Source organism: Neodiprion lecontei, chromosome 3, assembly GCF_021901455.1.
Source record: "Neodiprion lecontei isolate iyNeoLeco1 chromosome 3, iyNeoLeco1.1, whole genome shotgun sequence".
NCBI classification, from domain to species: Eukaryota; Metazoa; Arthropoda; class Insecta; order Hymenoptera; family Diprionidae; genus Neodiprion; species Neodiprion lecontei.
The window spans coordinates 23,068,419-23,090,778 of record NC_060262.1 but is presented as its reverse complement, the minus strand read 5'-3'; the positions used below and the strand labels follow the sequence as shown (position 1 = coordinate 23,090,778).

General features: G+C 38.1%; 1 protein-coding gene across 2 annotated transcripts in view; it reads left to right on the top strand.

The window, feature by feature from the left end:
* Positions 1–22,360, top strand: part of LOC107221606 — a 133,995-nt gene that overhangs the window by 63,426 nt on the left and 48,209 nt on the right. For both annotated transcript variants that reach the window (XM_046734410.1, XM_046734409.1), the window contains exons 61-93: positions 353–682; positions 779–1,111; positions 1,657–1,956; positions 2,062–2,391; positions 3,065–3,373; positions 4,299–4,610; positions 4,758–5,081; positions 5,209–5,523; positions 6,124–6,432; positions 6,540–6,863; positions 6,969–7,280; positions 7,451–7,756; positions 7,842–8,156; positions 11,354–11,680; positions 11,764–12,075; positions 12,159–12,491; positions 12,572–12,874; positions 13,351–13,656; positions 13,740–14,057; positions 14,135–14,461; positions 14,547–14,861; positions 14,946–15,269; positions 15,345–15,650; positions 15,719–16,024; positions 16,097–16,414; positions 16,518–16,847; positions 19,226–19,537; positions 19,628–19,957; positions 20,030–20,335; positions 20,417–20,722; positions 21,022–21,339; positions 21,420–21,746; positions 21,827–22,138. In XM_046734410.1, coding sequence (XP_046590366.1) covers positions 353–682; positions 779–1,111; positions 1,657–1,956; positions 2,062–2,391; positions 3,065–3,373; positions 4,299–4,610; positions 4,758–5,081; positions 5,209–5,523; positions 6,124–6,432; positions 6,540–6,863; positions 6,969–7,280; positions 7,451–7,756; positions 7,842–8,156; positions 11,354–11,680; positions 11,764–12,075; positions 12,159–12,491; positions 12,572–12,874; positions 13,351–13,656; positions 13,740–14,057; positions 14,135–14,461; positions 14,547–14,861; positions 14,946–15,269; positions 15,345–15,650; positions 15,719–16,024; positions 16,097–16,414; positions 16,518–16,847; positions 19,226–19,537; positions 19,628–19,957; positions 20,030–20,335; positions 20,417–20,722; positions 21,022–21,339; positions 21,420–21,746; positions 21,827–22,138 — 10,455 coding nt within the window. The remainder of the gene's footprint in view (positions 1–352; positions 683–778; positions 1,112–1,656; positions 1,957–2,061; positions 2,392–3,064; positions 3,374–4,298; positions 4,611–4,757; positions 5,082–5,208; positions 5,524–6,123; positions 6,433–6,539; positions 6,864–6,968; positions 7,281–7,450; positions 7,757–7,841; positions 8,157–11,353; positions 11,681–11,763; positions 12,076–12,158; positions 12,492–12,571; positions 12,875–13,350; positions 13,657–13,739; positions 14,058–14,134; positions 14,462–14,546; positions 14,862–14,945; positions 15,270–15,344; positions 15,651–15,718; positions 16,025–16,096; positions 16,415–16,517; positions 16,848–19,225; positions 19,538–19,627; positions 19,958–20,029; positions 20,336–20,416; positions 20,723–21,021; positions 21,340–21,419; positions 21,747–21,826; positions 22,139–22,360) is intronic.

The window sequence follows — 22,360 nt, the reverse complement described above, 5'->3', positions numbered from 1 at the left end:
AATACATCAGTGTTCAATAGCAAACTGATTTTGTGTAAGCGTGTAAACTTGTGCGTCAGATATTTCACAACCAAATTTTCTTTCTCGTCCTAATCTTGTCTAAATTTTTGGCTGAACTATTCTGTTATATGCATAACAATCAAAACAAATTAGACATGTTGATTGCATTACAGGTTCAAAGAATACATGAATATTTTCGAGAATTAATACACATGAATTTATTTGCCTATACGTTTACATATAATTGTGTTTATCACGGTATGGGTATGATTTATTCCAAGACATAATAATCGGATTAAAAAAAAAGAACGGTTGAGATAACAAAAGACTAAATTTTATATATTTATTCTAGTAGTCACACCGCCTGGTAGAGAAGCAGAAAATCCGTGTGAACCAAATCCATGTGGACCAAACTCCCAGTGCAGAGTTATAGGTTTCCAACCTGCATGTTCTTGCGCCCTAAACTTTATCGGACGTCCACCCAACTGCAAACCAGAGTGTGTTGATAACTCAGAATGTCCCACTACTGCAACTTGTGTAAATCAGCTCTGTAAAGATCCATGTCCCGGAACGTGTGGAAGTTTTGCAATATGCTCTGTCCAGAATCATCAACCGCTTTGTACATGCCCAGAAGGTTTCGTTGGAGATGCATCCGTGGGATGTAGCTTAGCTCTACCATCTTGTAAGTAACCTAAAAAGGATAGAAAACAATTCACTCCTATGACGAAACAAGAATATTTTCTAATGGAATACACTACACATAAATTCTCTTACTTAGCTACTGAATACACTCCAACCAACCCTTGTATCCCAACGCCATGTGGACCAAATGCACAATGCCGGGAGAGGAATGGAGCTGCTGCGTGTGCCTGCCCTTCAGATTATATTGGAGATCCCTATGATAAGCAGACTGGATGCAAACGAGAATGTGAAGCAAATAATGACTGTGCATCTCACTTGGCTTGCGTTGGATTCAAGTGTATCGATCCGTGTCCAGGTACCTGCGGTACTTTGTCCATTTGTAATGTGAAAGCACATGTTCCTGCTTGCACTTGTCCAGTTGGTTACACCGGGGATCCGTACTTTGCTTGTAACATGGAAGATATAAGGGGTAAGTTATATCATAATCTAATATTCAGAGGATTAGCCATAATTCTATGAAGTGATCAACAACTCACAAACAGCAGAGTTCATTTTTTTGCAATAGATGAAAAACCATATTTGATTGGTGCACAATTTTCTTTATGTACGTCTTGAGACTAGTTTAAAACGTAAGTATTTTTCTCGAGTAATTGTCATTATTTTGAGTTCTGCTGTAACATTAAAAGCTTATATTAATGGAAGGGACAACATTCAGTGAAGTATTTTTTCTCATTGTCAGAGGACTCAAAATTTACATTGCGTGGCTTAAAAACATAGTTAGTCACCATTCATTGATATATAATTACCATAAGTTTTATACCTTGGTATAGTAAAAATTTCCAAAGTAATCCAAAAATATAATCAACTATCAATAATTAATCCTGCTCTTAGATATGTCTCCAATCTTTTATAATGTCTCTTTTATTTTGTTTCGAAACAAATAACATATGTTAAAATCCTCTCATAGTTGAATATAAAGACAACATTATGATTTGTATATATCGACTCTGATAGAACCAGCCCGAGATCCATGTGCACCATCTCCTTGTGGACCAAATAGTAAATGTCGCACAGTGAATGAACAGGCTGTATGCACATGCTTACCAGAATATATCGGTACACCTCCATCGTGTCGTCCAGAATGCATTGTCAATGCAGAATGCCCAGTTCACTTGGCTTGTGTCAATAAGAAATGCTCTGATCCTTGTCCAAATACATGTGGATTAAGAGCGATATGCACAACGAAAAATCATAATCCAATTTGTACCTGTCCATCTGGATTTACAGGAGATCCTTTCACTCAATGTTCTCAAGGTAAGATTTTCGGTTTAATATATTATTCTTGAAACTCTATGTCAATGGTGTGATTTTCATTTAATTCTTTGAAAATTAGATAAATGCTTACACCTTTATTTTTAGTATTAATGGATATTCCACAAACTGAAAGACCACCGTCTTGTACACCATCACCTTGTGGGCCGAATTCACAGTGTCAGATGATATCTGGTAGCCCTGCGTGCTCTTGTCTTCCAAATTACATCGGCTTCCCACCGGAATGCAGACCAGAATGTGTTCTTAGCTCTGAATGCAAGAGTCATCTTGCTTGTATCAATCAAAGATGCCAAGATCCATGTCTAGGATCATGCGGAGTCAGTGCTGAATGTCATGTCTTAAATCACATACCAGTATGCACGTGTACTGCAGGATTTACCGGAGATCCATTCTCACAATGCTCTCCAATTCCGACAAGTAAATTCATCATTGCTTTTTCCCAAAAGAATTTAAAACCAGAATGCCTAGACTGCCCTATTGAGAAAGATGATCTGATCAATCATTAAATGTTTTGTAAGAATTTGTTTCTATTGAACATCTTAAGACTGTTGCAGCTGCATAATGATGGTCACTAACCCATCCCTTCCCTTGCCCCGCACAAGTCTTCTGTAGACTTATGGGGACATACTCTACCGGGTATGGCGGGAAACGGTAGCGATTATTATTATTATTATTATTATTATTCAGCGTGTAATTTATACATGATTTATCTTGTAAATTCGATAAAGCATGAAAGAAATCACATAATAAATTACTAAAACATGAATCATCAGATATACTAGCTCAAAAATCACGATATCAACTATATAGTTGACTATATGATTTTAGATTTATCACATCATCAGTAGGATGAGATATTTTGAGTCTGTAAAACTTGACTCTAGAGTATTCCATTTTTCATGTACAGCAGGTTTAGAAAACTAAAATCTGTTTTCCTTTTCACTTAACTGAGTTAAAATGTGATTATACCTAATCAATCACTATGGGAGGATTTTAAAACTCACAAGTCCAGGCATTCTAATGCTAATTGTAAAAAGGTACATTACTTGCATTAGTAACAGATTAGATAACGAACCGATTTCATTTTTAGGCACAGAACCTATTGTTCACGATCCCTGCAATCCATCGCCATGCGGTCCAAATGCTCTGTGCAAAGATGGAGACTGTGAATGTTTACCTGAGTTCGTTGGTAATCCATTTGAAGCTTGCAGACCTGAATGTATTCTCAATTCTGAATGTCCGAGAGATAAATCTTGTTTACGAAATAAGTGTACAGACCCTTGTCCGGGTATTTGCGGACAGAACGCTCAATGTGATATTGTAAACCATATTCCGGTATGTTCCTGTCTAACTGGATATGTCGGGGACCCTTTTGTTAGCTGTCGTCAACAAGAACCAGGTAAAGAGTTTAAGCTATTGATTGGAAAATGTTTGGTCTCAAATTTTGACTTGTATGTTTATTCGTCTTTATAGTAAAAATAGATGGTGTTTGGTAGCAAAGTTAGTTGTAGTAGGGAGAGTGATCAAAACAACAGTTACAATGCTTTATTCGCGTATTTTCAGCATTATGACAATATATTTAATTCCCTTGTTGAGATTGAATTTCCTTGCGGAATATAGAAGCTAAACAACTAGTACAGGTTTTGAAATTTTTACTCTTATTTTCCTTTCCAGCCTTTATATTAAATTATTTATGTTTAGAGGCCAATTTTGTGCACATTAGAAACTCAATTGTTTTTTTTATATATATATATCTGCTTGAAGATTTGTTAGGCTAAATTGCAATTCCGTTTAGGATTGCATTCCAATGTCTATTATATTTTTGTCCGCTTGCACACTTTTCAACATGCCAAAATGAATTGTGAAAATTTATTGTAACGTTTTTCATTCTGCATTTATCAATATTTTGGATTGACCGATATGAAATTTAATTTTTTAAAGACGTGGCATAAAATGTAAAATTAAAGGTTCGTGTAACTGCAGTTCAGTAGGTTTCCAATATTGTGAGTGCTATACAATTGATCAATCATTTTACTATCTCAGCTTCAGTCACCAACAACCCCTATAGCAGTGCTTTATTTGGAAATTTATTTGGAATTTTTATGGAAAGAAAAAAATTTTGCCAAAATAATTCATAACTAACTTGACGAAATCTGAAGAATTTGTTAAACTGCTTTTATAATTTTGCTCACGCAAAAATCATGGCCAATAAAATATTTTTCTTCTAAAATCAATTCCTGATACTGATATAAATTGTATTTGGTCGATAATGAATTAGTGTGTGCGTATAAATTTGAGTTCATAATTTTTTTCACATATTCTAGAACTGGATGATCAACGCGACCCTTGTGTACCGTCCCCGTGTGGACCTAACAGCCAATGCCGCAATTCGGATAACCATGCCGTATGCTCTTGTCTCCAAGGATATTTAGGCTCACCACCATCATGTCGACCGGAGTGCATTGTTAGTTCCGAATGCTCATCGACAAGAGCGTGTGTGAACAAGAAATGTACAAATCCATGCTTGGGCTCTTGTGGACTGAATGCTCGTTGCGAAGTAATAAACCACAGTCCGATATGTAGCTGTCTTCCAGGACAAACTGGAGATCCTTTCAGGAGTTGTTATGACATCCCAGGTATGTGATTCTAGAATTTTCTGTCACATTTTTATTCACAAAAATTTATCTGTTCAATTTTGAATATAAGTTATTATAATTTCTACTGAACAATTACAGTTTGCATATTATATCAATATAGTATCAATGTATAATATGCTTTCGCAGTGCCACCAGAGAAGCCAAAGGGACCTGAAGATCCTTGCATTCCCTCACCTTGCGGACCAAATGCACTTTGTCAAAACAATGGCGGTAATCCGTCATGCTCATGTCTTCCAAATTACGTTGGGTCTCCACCTTCATGTCGTCCAGAATGTGTTATAAATCCGGATTGCTCTAGCAATAAAGCATGTATCAATGCCAAGTGTACAGATCCCTGCCCAGGCTCTTGTGGCGACAATGCCGAGTGCAACATTGTTAATCATGCTGTTACCTGCACGTGTTTAACAGGATATACGGGAAATCCATTCGTTCAATGTGTAATAAAACAAGGTCAGTCACATGCTAAGATATCAGAAAATCATGAACGAAAATCCATTTGACCGTTATTTTATGAGTATCAGTATAATACATTAATATTTTTATGTATGTGAATTCGATATTTTGCATGTAATTACAGAAGAAGCTCTGAATCCCTGTGAGCCATCTCCATGTGGCCCTAACGCAGTTTGCCAACAACGTGATAATGCAGGCGCATGTAGTTGTATTGAAGACTATTATGGAAATCCGTATGAAGGCTGCCAACCTGAGTGCATTCTTAGTGCAGATTGTCCGACAAACAAAGCTTGCATTCGAAACAAGTGTGAAGATCCTTGCCCAGGTATTTGTGGCACCCGTGCAGAATGTTCCGTTGTGAATCACATCCCCACATGTATTTGTATGCCTGGATACATTGGTGATCCATTCATCGGTTGCACACTTCGGCCAGTTACAGGTAAATTTCACTGAATATTCAAATAACATGATAAAGAGCATGAAATATTCTGCAATCGCTATATGATTAAAGTTGGTAAAAGTAAGATGGAAATACGGGTACATGCAATTTAAATGAATTCTAGAAAAGAAAACAAATGATTTTACAAATTTAGTGAAATTTTCTAGATCAAGAATCTAGTCAAATCTAGTCGAGTTCCAGTTTTGTTTTTCACAGCTTTTATGACCGGTTTGGGTTGTTGCATTAACGTGGATGAACGAGATGCTTGATGTTCCATGTCTTTTCTGTTTGCACAATCTGTCGGTAACATTTAATGGAAAAGGTTACAACATATTGTGAAAACGTAACAGATATATGAACTGAGTCACAGTAAAATGTGAACAGAATTCAAATTTCCGAGTGAAATTTATTCTTATTTAAAAATTTTTCGACAATGAATCCAGTTTGTTTTTACCCAGATTTCTACCTATGCAATATATATCGAAAGAACTTTTCAAAGGATTAGAGATGGAAATATTTGCCCTTGAGCGTAGATTGAATCCTGAGACCAACGATGAATTTTGATAAGATTCAAATGAATTTTACCTTTTAATGTTGTAGAACCGACTGTGTCTGAACCATGTTCACCCTCCCCTTGTGGACCAAGCAGCGTATGCAGGGTGGTTAACAATCAACCTGTGTGTACTTGTGAAAAATCATACATTGGCACACCCCCTAATTGTAGACCTGAATGTGTTGTCAATTCTGAGTGCCCTCAAGATCGAGCTTGTTATAAGTTCAAGTGTAATGATCCTTGTCCGGGAACCTGTGGGATCGGAGCGAAATGTCAAGTTGTGAACCATCATCCTCTATGCAGCTGTCCTCAAGGGATGACTGGTGATCCATTCTCAAGATGTTATCGAGAAATAGGTAATGTACACAATCTTTTAAAAAATAATTCAATGAATTTGACAGAAGACACTATATGAACTATACGAATATTGAGTTCACTTAATGAAGTAATTATTTATGTTCAGTTCCACCTTTGGAAGTCCCAAAACAAAGAGATGCTTGCATGCCTAGTCCATGTGGCCTCTATGCAGAATGCAGGAATATCGCTGACCAAGCAGCGTGTTCATGTCTAAAGAATTACATAGGATCTCCGCCAAACTGTCGCCCAGAGTGTGTCGTAAACACAGATTGTTCGTCTAATCATGCTTGTATCTCCGAAAAATGCAGAGATCCCTGTATGGGATCTTGTGGACAAAACGCAGACTGTCGTGTTCAAAACCACATTCCAATATGTAACTGCAAAGAAGGATATACTGGCGATCCTTTCACACTTTGTGCACCAGTCCAAGGTTTGATTTAAGACTTGCATACTTGAATGATTTCGATTTAGAGTGATATACTTACCTTGAGAAAATGTCATTACCTTAATTTTTATGATGAAAATTTGAACACAGAGCGGCCACGAGTTCCTGATGACCCATGCGATCCATCTCCATGTGGACCGAACGCTCAATGCAACGGGGGCTCTTGTACATGCCTGCCAGGTTACTTTGGAGATCCGACCTCATTTTGTCGTCCAGAGTGTACAATGAATTCTGAATGCTCACGAGTAAAATCGTGCGCTAATCAGCATTGTATCGACCCATGCCCTGGTACTTGCGGATCCAATGCTCGCTGCGATGTTGTCAATCATATTCCCATGTGCAGTTGTCCACCGGGCACAACGGGCGATCCATTCTCTCTCTGTAGGCCACCCAAAAATGATGGTAGGCTCGAATGCTTTAAACGTTTCATTTCAAACATGAATATTGCATTTCAATAATAATGACTTCAAAAGTAGCCAACTATGCAAAAGTTTTTTCAATCAATACTCTTGTTCATTATTATAATTATTACATTTGTACCTTATTATTATTTATTATTATAATCTTTTTAGAAGTACCAGCGCAACCTTGCACACCATCGCCATGTGGTCCACACAGTATCTGCAAAGTCGTCAACAATCATGCAGTGTGCTCTTGCCAGTCAAACTTTATAGGTAATCCACCGTCCTGCAGACCAGAGTGTATAGTTAGCGCAGAGTGTCCACTAACACAAGCGTGCCTGAGAAGCAAGTGCTCAGATCCTTGTCCAGGCACTTGTGGACAGAATGCCAGATGCCAAGTGGTGAATCATAATCCGATATGTAGCTGCAGTGAGGGTTATACTGGTGATCCATTCACCAGATGCGACCAAATCCAAGGTAATGGAATTTTTGCCACACTTCAAAGCTTTTGGTTCACAGAGATTCCAATTAGTGACACTAGATATTTCGTTTTTATTTGTAGTTACTCCAGTGCCAATAAATCCGTGCGACCCATCACCATGTGGGCCTAACTCAGAATGTCACGTCCGTGGGGAAAGTCCTGCATGTTCATGTTCCCAGAATTACGTGGGAGTTCCGCCAAATTGCAGGCCAGAATGTACGATCAACCCAGAATGTGCGCCGCAACTTGCTTGTGTTCAACAAAAGTGTCGTGATCCGTGCATTGGTGTTTGTGGTGTGAATTCACAGTGTTCTGTAATCAACCATCAACCTGTTTGTTCCTGTCATCAAGACTACACTGGCGATCCATTCAGCAGCTGTCATCTTGTCGAGAGAGGTGAGTCTCAATTTATCAATATGTACTGCATGTTGCATGAATTTATGTATACACAAGTATTTTATTAATTATAACACACCGGAGATATTGTGTACCCAAAATTCCCAGCAATGAATTGTTGCTTTTATTTTATCAAGTATGGCTTTAATGAAATAGCCTTCTTGAATTATTTTCTGGAGGTAATTCCTTAATAGCAAATTAACAAGCATTGATTTGCTGGCAAAATATGATTCTTGTTAACAGAAGATGCTGAAGTTAATTGTTATTGTGAGAAGGTATGTTGAAGTTGTTTCAGTCAGTGAACTGAGTTTATCAATTACCTATACACACGTTGGTTGACAACACAACTAACTGATTAGGCACCAGGTGAAAACAGTTTCTCGTCAATATCGAAATGATATTGAACATTTGTCTTTACTTCTAAGTTATATCGTGTCGTTTCTGCAGAAAATAGCTATTTTAGTGTGAAGGGCGTAAAGTGTTATACCCGTGATGCGAACATTATTTTTTTTCCTACGTAGGCATAAAACGGGATTTTGAGATCCAGGTGTGAGCGTACAACTCTGTTTTTGGCCTGCTATGACGAAAAAGCTAATATTATACATGTACATCGTGACTTTGTTTAGAGATTGTTCGAAATACGTTTAGAGAAAAGCTTGTTTCTCCATTATTATCATTGCTTGAAAACTCAGGTGTAAAAATTATTGTTTAAAGTGTAACTTTGTGCACTTATTTTCACTGCAGAGAAACTATACCATAATTCTTTTTTGAAATAAATAAAACATTTCCGATTACTATAATTGTACGTGAGATCATAATCACACGCAAAATCCACGTTCTTTTTTCCGAGTTAATTTATAACTGTCGAAATAATCTTCTCCTTAGTGATTAAAACTCATTGCAACTTTTCCATTGCGATAAAGAAGACATTAATTTCATGTCAAGTTTAAAAAATGTATTACCAGCACTGCAGTATTTGAAATCACCTTCTGAACTAGAAAAGCCTTTACGTTAATCGGCCTGTGAATACTTTTATCTGTGTGAAATCTAGGTGGAAAATTTTCATCTGGTCAAGAAATTTCAATCTTTCTTTATAAGGAAACTAACTTGTTTGCATTTTTAATTAAAAATTTACCCGTTTTTTTTTTTTTTTTTTTGTCAGTAACTTTTTTTACATTCACAGAAATTAGGATTCCTTGTGCGATAACGAGATTTTTTCATATTTTCAACTGCATACAAATATTCATAGATAAATTTTCCAAAAGAGGTTTCTCAACTCGAAAAACTGCTGCCATTTTATTCGACTCCCTTCTCGCTTTTTCATTTTCTCCGTTTGTTCACACTTCCAATTGACAATCCTAGATGCTTTAATTCTTACTATAAAAAAGCAATTGAGAATCACTGACTCAACCACGTAGTTTTGACACTAGGTCCATGGTTTTGACGCGAGGCGTTTTGCCATTGCGTTGGAATCCATGTTCAATTTGATACCCGTGAAAATCCAGGCTAAGCATCACAGAACCCAACAATACAAAATTCAAATTAGCTTGCGGCCGGCCACTGATGGTACTGCGGGCGGACTCCATCGCCAACATGATCAACTAGAGAAAGAATTAGCGGTTTTAAAATCGGTGTCCACATGTCTACACTCATAGCAAGCCTAGCGATATTTTTAAAATTTCAAACGAAGTTATGGTTTAGTCTTTCTTCAATCAAAATGTTTCCATAGGGGGATACTTTCATACTTAGAAAATTGAGAAAATTGAATTGCGAGAATGAGTTTACCAGGGACTTTTACCTACCTTTGAATGTTTTTTTTCACGAATTTGACAATACAAAATCCTCTGAAAATACTGTCTTCTATACCAAATTCGACATTCAGAAAAAGCTTGTAGTAGACAAGCTTATTAGTTTGCAACCACTTTTTGTATTCCTAGTCAGATTGTAACATACTTTAGAGAAAACACGGGAATAAAAATAGTGTTAGGGTAATATTCAGTGCGTGAATAAATAATAATTAATTGACAAAATACAAATTTAGTTTACAGACTGAAACATGAACATGTCTCACAAGAGTTGTAACTTTGATTACAGTGTTACATGGCACAAACGTACAGGTGTTTGTGCTGTGTCATAAAATACGATTTCATGATTGAAAGTTATTAATAATCTGGTGAAAAGAAATTTTCAACCATATCTTTAAAGCCCCCCCCCCCGACCCATATTTACCCATTTGCCCACCATTGCAGTAATCTTATTGTAATTGAGGAGTCCTATGTATAAATATATGTAGTCCGCTGAATTTTGCCCATTAAAAAACCAATTAATGAACGGGTCTATACACAAAGTGCACACATGCTTTCAACCCTAATGAACTAATAAAACGATCATTTTCATGATCTGCGATGTCCCAATACCCGAACAAACTGATGTTTCCAGATGAAGCAGTCTAGTACAGTTCCCCAATATTTTTCGTATTGATACATGTTTGTAATCCCCTACATTGGCCTTGGTCACCTTGGGTGAACAAGAAATTGATCGTTGGAATGAGCTCACGAGTTTGCTTACCCTGCACTGAAAATGAAAGCTGCCCTAACCCCGACACGTGATTAAACCCAACCCCTAGCAAACCTGCGCAAATTGACATAAAAATTGACCTTACATAGATGTAGCGCTAACTAGTACTTTACACGAAGCTTGTAAAGTAATTAATGCCTATTTGAAACGCCGTTATTAATGAACGATAACACAATTACATGCGAAGCTGGTCAGAAAAAAGTCTGTTTGGCCTAAGCAATTGAAATATATTATAAGGATAAGCAATATAGCTGAAAACTTCGAATACATTGAAAGCACTCTCAGCGTGATTCCCTGCCTATGCAGCACTTTATTAACTTGATATATTATAATAACAATATATTGATCTGACCAACTGCAATGTATCCAACGCCTCACATATGAATAAGAACATGTCCTCTGGATTTATAATAATAATAATAGTAATACCAATAATAATAGTAATAATAATAATAATAATAATATGCGAAAAATAAAATTCGGTTCTGGTGAACTGATGATGGGCTTTTAACTGCGGCACCATTTGGTTTGCACTAAAACCTAAACATATCGGTGGTTAACCTGATTAGACATAGTTTGTTATTCAAGTTATAAATTCTTGAGTACGTTTCTTTTTCCAGTAGAACCCCAAACAGAAATTAGGAAACCATGTGACCCATCTCCCTGTGGCCCGAATGCTATTTGCCGTGAATATAATGGCGCTGGATCATGCTCGTGTCGCTCAGACTATATAGGAAACCCTTACGAAGGCTGTCACCCCGAGTGCATATCAAACTCAGATTGCATGCCAAATTTGGCTTGCATCAACCTGAAATGCAGAAACCCTTGTCCCGGAACCTGTGGCTTGAACGCACAGTGTAATGTTGTTAACCACATGCCAACTTGTAATTGCAATTCAGGTTATACAGGAGACCCCTTCAGATACTGCGTCCCGCACCAACACCTGCGTAAGACCTTTTTTGACCTATTTCCTTGCTACGATATAATGTAATGATATATACTAATCGTTTGAACATATTTTACGCTATAGATGTGGAGGTTGAAGTAGACCCATGTTTCCCTTCGCCTTGCGGACCAAATAGTAAATGCCGCAATACGAATGGCCAAGCTGTTTGCTCATGTTTACCAACTTATATTGGATCCCCGCCGAGTTGTAAGCCAGAATGTGTAGTAAATAGCGAATGTTCACCAACACTGGCATGCATCAACCAGAAATGCATCTCTCCTTGTCCGAACCCTTGTGGATTAAATACAGAATGCAAAGTGATCCACCATAGCCCCATTTGTAGTTGCATTGCTCGATATACAGGAGATCCCTTCACCAGATGTTTCCCGCTGCCACGTAAGATTATTTCCCAGAAAAAAAACTTGTACAATGTATTCATTTAACACATTTATTCTACACATAGTAATCTTGAATTGCAGAGATTGTTCTCCCACAACGAGATGAGATAGATCCATGCGTTCCATCTCCTTGTGGATTATATTCCGAGTGTCGAAATATTAGAGGGTCTCCATCTTGCTCCTGCTTACCATCATATATGGGAGCACCGCCTAATTGCAGACCCGAATGTAGCGTGAATTCTGAATGTTCCATGAACTTGGCTTGTATCAATGAGAAATGTAAAAACCCATGTTTAGGATCATGTAGTAGTACAGCTCTGTGCAATGTACGTAATCATGTACCAATGTGCACTTGTCCTGATGGATATACAGGAGATCCTTTCAGCAATTGTTATCCAAAACCACCACCTCCAAGTAAGAGTTCTATACAACGGACTTGTCAATCAAAAACTCAAATATCACCAGTACCCAGAACAATTTATTCTTTCTTCTAGCTGAAGTTGCAATTCATGATTCATGCGATCCATCTCCATGCGGTCCCAATGCCCTGTGTAACGACGGAATTTGTACATGCTTACCCGACTATCGGGGTGATCCTTATTATGAATGTCGCCCAGAATGTGTTCTCAACTCGGATTGTTCCCGAGAAAAGGCATGCATTCGCAATAAGTGCATAGATCCATGTCCAGGAACTTGCGGACGAATGGCCCAATGTGTTGTATTAAACCATGTCCCTATGTGTAGCTGTCCTGCAAGAATGACAGGAAACGCCTTTGTACTTTGCTTACCATTCCAAGGTACGTCATTGGTTTTGAAAGAAATTAATAAGTGTTTCGCCGGTCAAAAAACTCATGTCAACTTTATAATATCATTGTTTTTCTCGAAGTTTTATACTTTTAAAAATTGTATTTATGAGTATCTGAATAACTTCGTATATTCACTGTGAACCGCAAGGAAACATTTTTCACTTATATCCATACGAATTCTATCTACAGTAACCTAAGCCTTTGTATGCTGTGCCGTCAAAAAACTGCTAAAAACAAATAGGAAATCAGAGCACTGCATTATCTTGAAGAATTATTCGATACACTATCAAATCAAATGCGATGCATTATAAAGACTTCATATAAAAGCAAGAATTAGGTTGTTCTGAAACATAGAACCGTTAAATTCGTATAAAACATGTTTTCAAATATTGGGTAACCATAATTTCAAGAGGCATTCATCAATTGTCTGACTGTTTTATTTCACGAGCATATATTTTCAAATGTAGAGCCTGTAGATAGGAACCCATGTCAGCCCAGCCCGTGTGGTCCGAACAGTGTATGTCGAAAAATTAATGAACAAGCAGTCTGTTCGTGTGTCCCGGGCTATATCGGTTCCCCACCCTCTTGTAGACCTGAGTGTACGGTGAGCTCGGACTGTTCACTAAACGAAGCATGCAGTAACCAGAAATGCAGAGATCCATGCCTTGGCTCTTGTGGCATCAATTCCAAATGTCAAGTCATTAATCACAATCCAATCTGTACTTGCCCTCAACTTCACACTGGTGATCCATTTGTGAGATGCATTCCAATACGTAAGCATATTATTTCCTGACTAATAATTCAGTGATTTGTTTCTCAAAGTGTAACTAACTATGAGTTATCTTCTCTTTCACAGTTGAAACTAGTCCTATTATTCAGGCAAATCCTTGTCAACCCTCTCCGTGTGGACCAAATGCTATTTGTAAAGTTATCAATGATTCACCGTCTTGCTCGTGTCTCCAAGAGTACATTGGCATTCCGCCAAATTGTAAACCAGAATGCATCAGTAATAGTGAATGCAGTAGTCACTTTGCATGTATTAATCAAAAATGTAAAGACCCGTGTCCAGGTTCATGTGGTAGCAATGCGGAGTGTCGAGTTGTTAGTCATACACCAATGTGTGCATGTCTTCTCGGTTTTAATGGAGATCCATTCACACAATGTTTAAAACAACGTAAGAATGGACATACCCAATATCGTATTTCTGATCTTCTAATGACAATCATTCAAACAACTTTATTCGCTCCATAGCCGCTGTGATTGCTGAATATCTTAGCCCATGTACTCCTTCTCCGTGTGGCGCAAATGCTATTTGTAAAGAGCAAAGTAGAGCTGGATCTTGTACGTGCGTACCTGGATATATTGGAAATCCGTATGAAGGTTGCCGTCCGGAATGTGTCATCAATTCTGATTGTGCATCTACTCTTGCTTGTATTCGATCCAAGTGCCAAAACCCTTGCCCGGGTACATGTGGTCAGAATGCAGAGTGCCAAGTTGTAAATCATTTGCCGTCATGTATATGTATTCCCGGTTTCACTGGAGATCCATTCCGTTACTGTAATGTCATGAGGCAACCCGGTAATTAGATATGATGTCATTGATCACAGTTTATAGATGGCTATACCAAACTTTTTCATTTTCAAAATCTCATATTATCCCATAGTTATAGCGGCAGATCCGGGAGATCCATGTAATCCATCACCTTGTGGGCCAAACAGTCAATGTCGCGAAATCAATGGTCAAGCTGTATGTTCTTGCAAGCCAGAATATATAGGAAGTCCACCAGGGTGTCGACCAGAATGTGTAGTCAGCTCGGAATGTCCTTTGAATAGAGCATGCATCCAACAGAAATGTGTTAATCCATGTCCCGAGCCATGTGGAGTAAATACTAATTGTGAAGTCTTGAATCATAGTCCAATTTGTGCCTGCAAAGATGGTTTTACTGGCGATCCATTCACACGATGTTTCTCAATCCCGCGTAAGCAAACATTTTCATTTAAAATCCCTCGTTTTCCTGTACTGCCATATGATTGAAAATAAAACTATTTCAAACTACTTTTAGAACCACTTCCGGAGAAGGCTCCAACAATAAATCCATGTGTGCCTTCACCTTGTGGCCCAAATGCTGAATGTCATAACAATAACGGTCTACCTTCATGTTCTTGCGCATTGAATTATGTTGGCAGTCCACCGAATTGTAGGCCTGAATGTACAATAAATCCCGATTGTCCAAGTAATAAGGCTTGTATCAGAGAAAAATGCAAAGATCCTTGTCTTGGATCTTGTGGAATAGGAGCTCAATGCAACGTTATAAATCATACACCCATGTGCACTTGTCCCGGCGGTTATACCGGAGATCCATTTAATAACTGCTACCGTGAACCACGTAAGAAGAATTTGGGTTTTATATTCCCAGGCATTGTTTTCGTAAAAAATCCGACACTTTGTCTTTACATTACAGCCACAGAAATAATTGAAAGAAATCCTTGCAATCCGTCACCTTGTGGACCAAATGCAGAGTGTACCGATGGCAGTTGCTCATGTTTACCTGAATATCGAGGTGATCCGTACTCAGGCTGTCGCCCCGAATGTGTTCTCAACACAGATTGTCCCTTGAACAGAGCTTGTGGCAGTAATAAGTGCTTTGATCCTTGTCCTGGTACCTGTGGGCAGAATGCACAATGCAGCGTTTATAATCATGTTCCCATGTGTAGCTGTCCAATAGGAATGTCAGGAAATGCGTTTGTTCTCTGTTCACCTATAAAAGGTACAAGGAATATAAATCTGATTTTAATCGTTCCGCATGTAGCTTTTAACCACTCTTCTTCATCACAGAAATGGATATACCGAATCCATGCAGTCCTTCGCCCTGCGGTCCCAATAGCTTGTGTCGTACTGTAAACGGACAAGGCGTCTGCTCATGTGTTCCTGGTTATATTGGAAGCCCTCCATCATGTAGACCCGAATGTGTGGTTAGCTCGGACTGTGGAAGAAACGAAGCTTGTAGCAATCAAAAATGCAACGACCCATGCCCTGGAACGTGTGGTCTCAGAGCTCAGTGTCAAGTCGTTAACCACAACCCAATATGTACTTGTCCCTCAGGTTACACTGGTGACCCGTTCCTACGATGCGAATTTATCTGTAAGATCTCGCTTTATTTTTTATCTTCACAAATTTACGATGAATTTGCTTTCACAAAACTGTCTTTCACAGTGCCCACCGAGGTTAAACCAGTGAATCCATGTCAACCATCACCTTGCGGCCCAAATGCTCAGTGTCAAATAATTAATGAAAATCCTTCATGCTCTTGCCTCTCACAATTCATTGGATCTCCGCCAAACTGCAGACCTGAATGTGTTAGTAACAGCGAATGCTCCAGTCACTTGGCATGTATAAACCAAAAATGCGCAGATCCTTGTCCAGGATCGTGTGGTTTCAATGCTGAATGTCGTGTGGTTAGTCATACGCCAATGTGCGTTTGTACTACAGGTTTTGTTGGCGATCCCTTCACTCAATGCAACATCCAACTATGTAAGAATAATTCGACGGGTATTAAAATCTGCAACCGGATTCTAATCGAATATAATACTTCAGCTGAACAAGTAACAACTGATGTAATTTTTAACGATTTTAGCTGAACCAGTTATTGCCGAGAAACTTTCTCCGTGTACTCCATCACCTTGTGGCTCAAATGCTATTTGTAAAGAACAAAATGGCGTCGGATCGTGTACTTGTGTATCCGAGTATATCGGTAATCCTTATGAAGGCTGTCGCCCAGAGTGTACTGTCAATTCAGATTGTATATCCAGCTTAGCATGCATACGATCTAAATGCCAAAACCCATGCCCTGGAACATGTGGCCAAAACGCAGAGTGCCAAGTAATTAGCCACTTACCAACTTGCACATGCATATCTGGATATATAGGAGATCCATTCAGTTACTGTCACCTGTCACCGCCAATAAGTAAGTTTTATACCGATGTAGTTAGTGCCTATGCATGCACTACGAGGAGCTCAGCAGCGTGTAGCACCACATTTAATAAATTGGCAATAATAATTAGTTCACTTAAACATACTCACTAATAACGAATATTTATAGTCTATGAATAATCGCCATTAATTAAACTAAAAATTTCCTCTCATCACGAGTATCGTATTATAACATAACAAAAGCCAGCTAGACAGTTTTAGATTTTCAAACTTTCGCTGAGATACCTATAGTGTAATCAATTTTCTGGCCTTATCAAGAATAAATTTTAATATCAGATATTTACTTTTAAAGGTGATAAAGATGAGTATTGGTTTCGGTTGAAAATCACTTTTCCTAATTTCGACGAATCATTACGTTTTTAGACCTGTAGAATCCGAAAAACAAATTCTTATTGTTAAAGAAATAAAGGTCTATGTGTCGGTCTGTCCTATAAACTCCTACCAGGATCGCGGAACGTACAGGATTTTACAACCAAATAATGGGCACAAAAAATTGTCATGTCCCATTTAATTTGAACTTCCGAATTGAAATGAATCGACTTTCAATGTTTTAATGACAAACCTATAGTTTCTCCTCTTTATTACTTTTTCATGAAAAACGATTATATTTTTCCGAGTATATCTATTTATTTGAAGAAAACAGTTACAAATCTTTTGTTTTTCATCGAAAAAATTTGTTTTACTTTTTTCCTTCTCTTCACTGATAAACCTATACTATTGTCGTTTCGATGAAAAGTATTGCTAAAAAAACAATTTTTCCCTGCTTGTTTGTTATTACTTTGATACCTTTAACACTTTCAGTCACGCAATTCAGTTTCTGTTTGCACGAAAATACAATTATACGTTTCTTATGGATTTTTTGACGCTGAATTCGAATCTAATGTCAGATATTTAACAGAACTAAAAATAATCTCGAAAATGGAGTGAAAACGGTATGAATTATCAACATTGTTTCAGACAGTGTTCTTGAATGAGATTTATATGAATATTTATTTTGAGACAGTAGGCTTAGTCTTAGGCTGAGTAGAAGTGCGACCCCCAATGCTATCTATATGCACCCCTAAAGAGGGTAACAATTATTTCAATGCATTGAATTTTGTATGTCCAACGACCATTCTGAGATCTCTGTTTGTCAACCAATAAATTCCAAACGGTTTTACTATATACGTTTATTATCAAATTTCTCCGGTCACGAATTACACTCATGAAAATAGTTTTTTATTTGCATATTTTTATCTATAAAAATTATAAACAATCATGGATTCACAAAAATCCTAATCATTCTAAAGTTCAATTATTTTTTTTACCAAAAAATGCCAAAAAATTTAGGCCTTTGCGTGGAATATAAAACAAATGTCAAAAAAAAATGGGCGCCATTATAGTGGCTTATGTGAATGAAAGGGTTAGGTAAAAAACGTGTATTTCCCATGCCATGGTCACATACCATGTGCTTCACACATAATCACTAAAAACCATATATTCCATTTGCGAGATACATGGATGTATTAGAAAAGGTCTGTAAATTTAGAAATCAAAAACCACGTATTATTTTGCAGAGAGAAGTATACCTAGTTTCTTGTGAGTACAATACTACTATACATGTCTGTTTAACCGTTGCGTATGAGATATTTCCTACGAGTAGCCATCGACATGCCATACAATTTCTCACATAGATGTTTCGTGTGGACAAAAATATGACATTACTCGTGAACAGAATGCTTTGGAAAGTTTCCTGAAAATTCACATTACGAATAAGTCCAGAAAAGTGGAAAATTATGCGTTTGTCTAGAAATTTGTTAAAAACTTGAGACTTTGTAGAATATCCAAGACAGAAAGCTTAAGTGAAATTTCATTCAAATTCGGTTTATTAATTCCGCGTCGCCTAACTCAGATATTAGTTCAGAGTGAGACCAGAATAGGGAAATCACCAATAGTTTAAAAATTCTGTCAGGCACGGAGAATCAGGAAATGTTAGTAAAGTTTGCTCCTTCCGAGGAATAGAAACTTCTTCTCAGTCAGGACAACATTTAACAGTATTAACTACATTTAAAAAATAAGTGCCTCATATTTCCAGAACAAATAATCAAATACTATTTACGGGTAAGACAGTAATGGTAATTAACAGAATGTAACTCTGAAATTTGTTTACGAAAATCCTCTCAACATTCTTTACAGTTTGTCAAAAAGCATCTGTTACATCGAATTTTAACGTCATGAAAGTACAGGAATTCCATTTCTGATCATTTTTCCCCATTTCGCTTCATTTTAATCCAGCATTAAATTCACTCGAAACAGACATTAAGTATTCATTTCAGTATTGATAATTTCTGATTTTTGTGAAACTTGCAATAGTTGTAGATGACACATTGGACCCATGTAACCCTACACCCTGCGGGCCAAATAGCCAATGCCGTGTAAGTAACGGGCAAGCAGTTTGCTCGTGTCTGCCTGAGTACAAAGGATCTCCACCTGGATGCCGGCCAGAGTGTGTCGTAAGCTCAGAATGTCAAACAAACAAAGCGTGTATAAATCAAAAATGCGTCAATCCATGCCCAAGTCCGTGCGGTTTGAATACCGATTGTAAGGTTTCGATGCATAGTCCAATTTGTATTTGCAAACTTGGATACACTGGAGATCCATTCACAAGATGCTTCCCAACTCCAAGTAAGTTCACTTATTCACCCTCGTACCTACAATACACATGAAAATTCAGATAAAATAACAGCCTCATCGGAAATTCCTAATACCTTACAGAGCCTGAGCCAACGATTGTTCGGCCAACAAACCCTTGTGTACCATCCCCATGTGGGTCTTACGCTGAATGTCGTGACATTGGTGGATCGCCATCATGTTCATGTCATCCAAACTACATTGGTAGTCCACCTAATTGTAGACCTGAATGTACTATAAACGCAGACTGTGCAAGCAATAAAGCATGCATAAAAGAAAAATGCAGAGATCCATGTCCTGGTTCTTGCGGAATCAATGCTCAGTGCAATGTGATAAATCATAGTCCAGCGTGCACATGTCCCCTAGGCTATACTGGCGACCCATTCACCAATTGTTACCCCAAGTTGCCTGAACGTAAGAATCAACAATTGAATTCCTGATGCTGCTTTACCGTAGTCGTTGAATATTAACAACATATGTTTCTAGCTGTCGAGGTACTTCAAACAGATCCTTGCAACCCTTCTCCATGCGGACCAAATGCCGTATGCAATGAAGGAATTTGCACATGTTTGCCAGAATACCATGGAGACCCATATTCGGGCTGTCGCCCTGAATGTGTTCTTAACACAGATTGTCCCTTGAACAAAGCATGTGGCAGTAATAAGTGTTTTGACCCGTGCCCAGGTACTTGTGGTCAAAATGCTCTATGCAATGTGTATAATCACGTGCCGATGTGCAGTTGTCCAACAGGAATGAGTGGAAATGCATTTGTTGTGTGTTCTCCGTTTAGAGGTATGAACTTTTTCTGTGAACGGTTGATCTATCACACAATTCTATGCTCTGATTTCACTTCATGATAAACTTCATCTACAGAACCAGTAGTGGAAAATTCATGCAATCCATCACCATGTGGGCCCAATAGCCAGTGCCGAATAATAAATCAGCAAACAGTATGCTCATGTGTACCTGGATACATAGGCAGCCCACCATCTTGCAGACCAGAATGTGTCGTTAGTTCTGAATGCCTCAGAAATTTGGCCTGCAGTAATCAAAAATGTATTGACCCATGCCCCGGAACATGTGGCATTAAAGCCCAATGTCAAGTCAGCAATCACAACCCCATATGCAGCTGCCCAATCAGATATACTGGCGATCCGTTCGTTAGGTGTACACCTATTTGTAAGGATCATTCAACTAAAATTTTAATAGTTTATTTAATCGAAGTTATTCGAAGGATCTTGTCGTCAAGAAATTACGTATTTCTTTAATTACACATTCAAGACAAAGTTCATGCTATTGTCAACAAAATTGAATACAAAATTAGTCAATTGATGTATGAACAATTTTATAATATGTACTATTTACATGATGTCAGTTTACTTTTGTGAATCAGATAGTACTATAAATTTCTTCTCTACTTAGGAATGGCCATTGTAAGCTAGCATCGTAATATAAAATTTCAATTACTTTCAATATAGCGGACACTCCAGTGATAAAAGTGAACCCTTGTCAACCATCACCTTGCGGTCCTAATGCTCAATGCCAAGTGATCAATGATTTTCCATCGTGCTCCTGCCTACCAGAGTTCACAGGGTCACCACCAAACTGTCGACCCGAGTGCGTAAGCAATAGTGAATGTTCCAGTCATTTTGCATGCATAAATCAGAAGTGCAAAGATCCATGTCCTGGTTCATGTGGTGCGAATGCAGAGTGCCGTGTTGTCAGTCATACTCCTATGTGCGTCTGCGCAATTGGCTATACCGGTGATCCTTTCATACAATGCAACTTCCAACAATGTAAGACCTATTACAACAAAATCAAATTCAACGCAAACGTGATTTTCATGATCATAGAAATCATTAATTTTTTTCTACAGCTGAGCCAATATATGAAACATTGTCCCCGTGCTCACCGTCTCCATGCGGTTCCAATGCTATTTGCAAAGAGCAGAATGGTGTTGGATCTTGTAGATGTCTGCCAGAATATATTGGTAATCCATATGAAGGATGTCGCCCTGAATGTGTCGTCAATTCCGATTGTGTATCAAGTCTTGCTTGCATCCGATCCAAATGTCAGAATCCTTGCCCTGGAACTTGTGGTCAAAATGCACAGTGCCAGGTTGTGAATCACTTGCCTTCGTGCACATGTATATCTGAGTTTACCGGGGATCCATTCCGCTACTGTCATCCAATACCACAACCTGGTAAAATTTTCTCTATCTCAGACAATTCATAATTTAATTGAATATGAAAATATTGAGTTCCGAATATTACCCAACTCTAGTTGACGCAGAACCAGAAGATCCGTGCAATCCTTCACCATGTGGGCCAAATAGTCAATGCCGGGTTGTTAATGGTCAAGCAGTATGTTCATGTTTACCAGAATACATTGGAAGTCCGCCAGGCTGTCGCCCAGAATGTGTTGTGAGCTCGGAATGCCCAACTAACAGAGCTTGTATCAATCAAAAATGTGCCAACCCTTGTCCAGCCCCATGTGGGTTGAGTACCAACTGTGAGGTTTCAAACCATAGTCCGATATGCTCTTGCAAACAGGGTTACACTGGAGATCCATTCAGTAGATGCTTCCCTATTCCAAGTAAGAATAAAATGTTGAATAATGTCTATTTTATCTTTTAATTATTCGTAGGACGTAACCAGCGATTCGAGAGAGCCCTTGAGTTGTCTGATATGGCTTTAATAGTTCAATCATCAAATTTTCGGGACAACGTGGTTTTATTTTAATTTCCACCAGGTAGAAGGCGTACGCCTGCACTGTACTATTTGTCGCACTCTTACACTCTTGATTCGACATACTTGT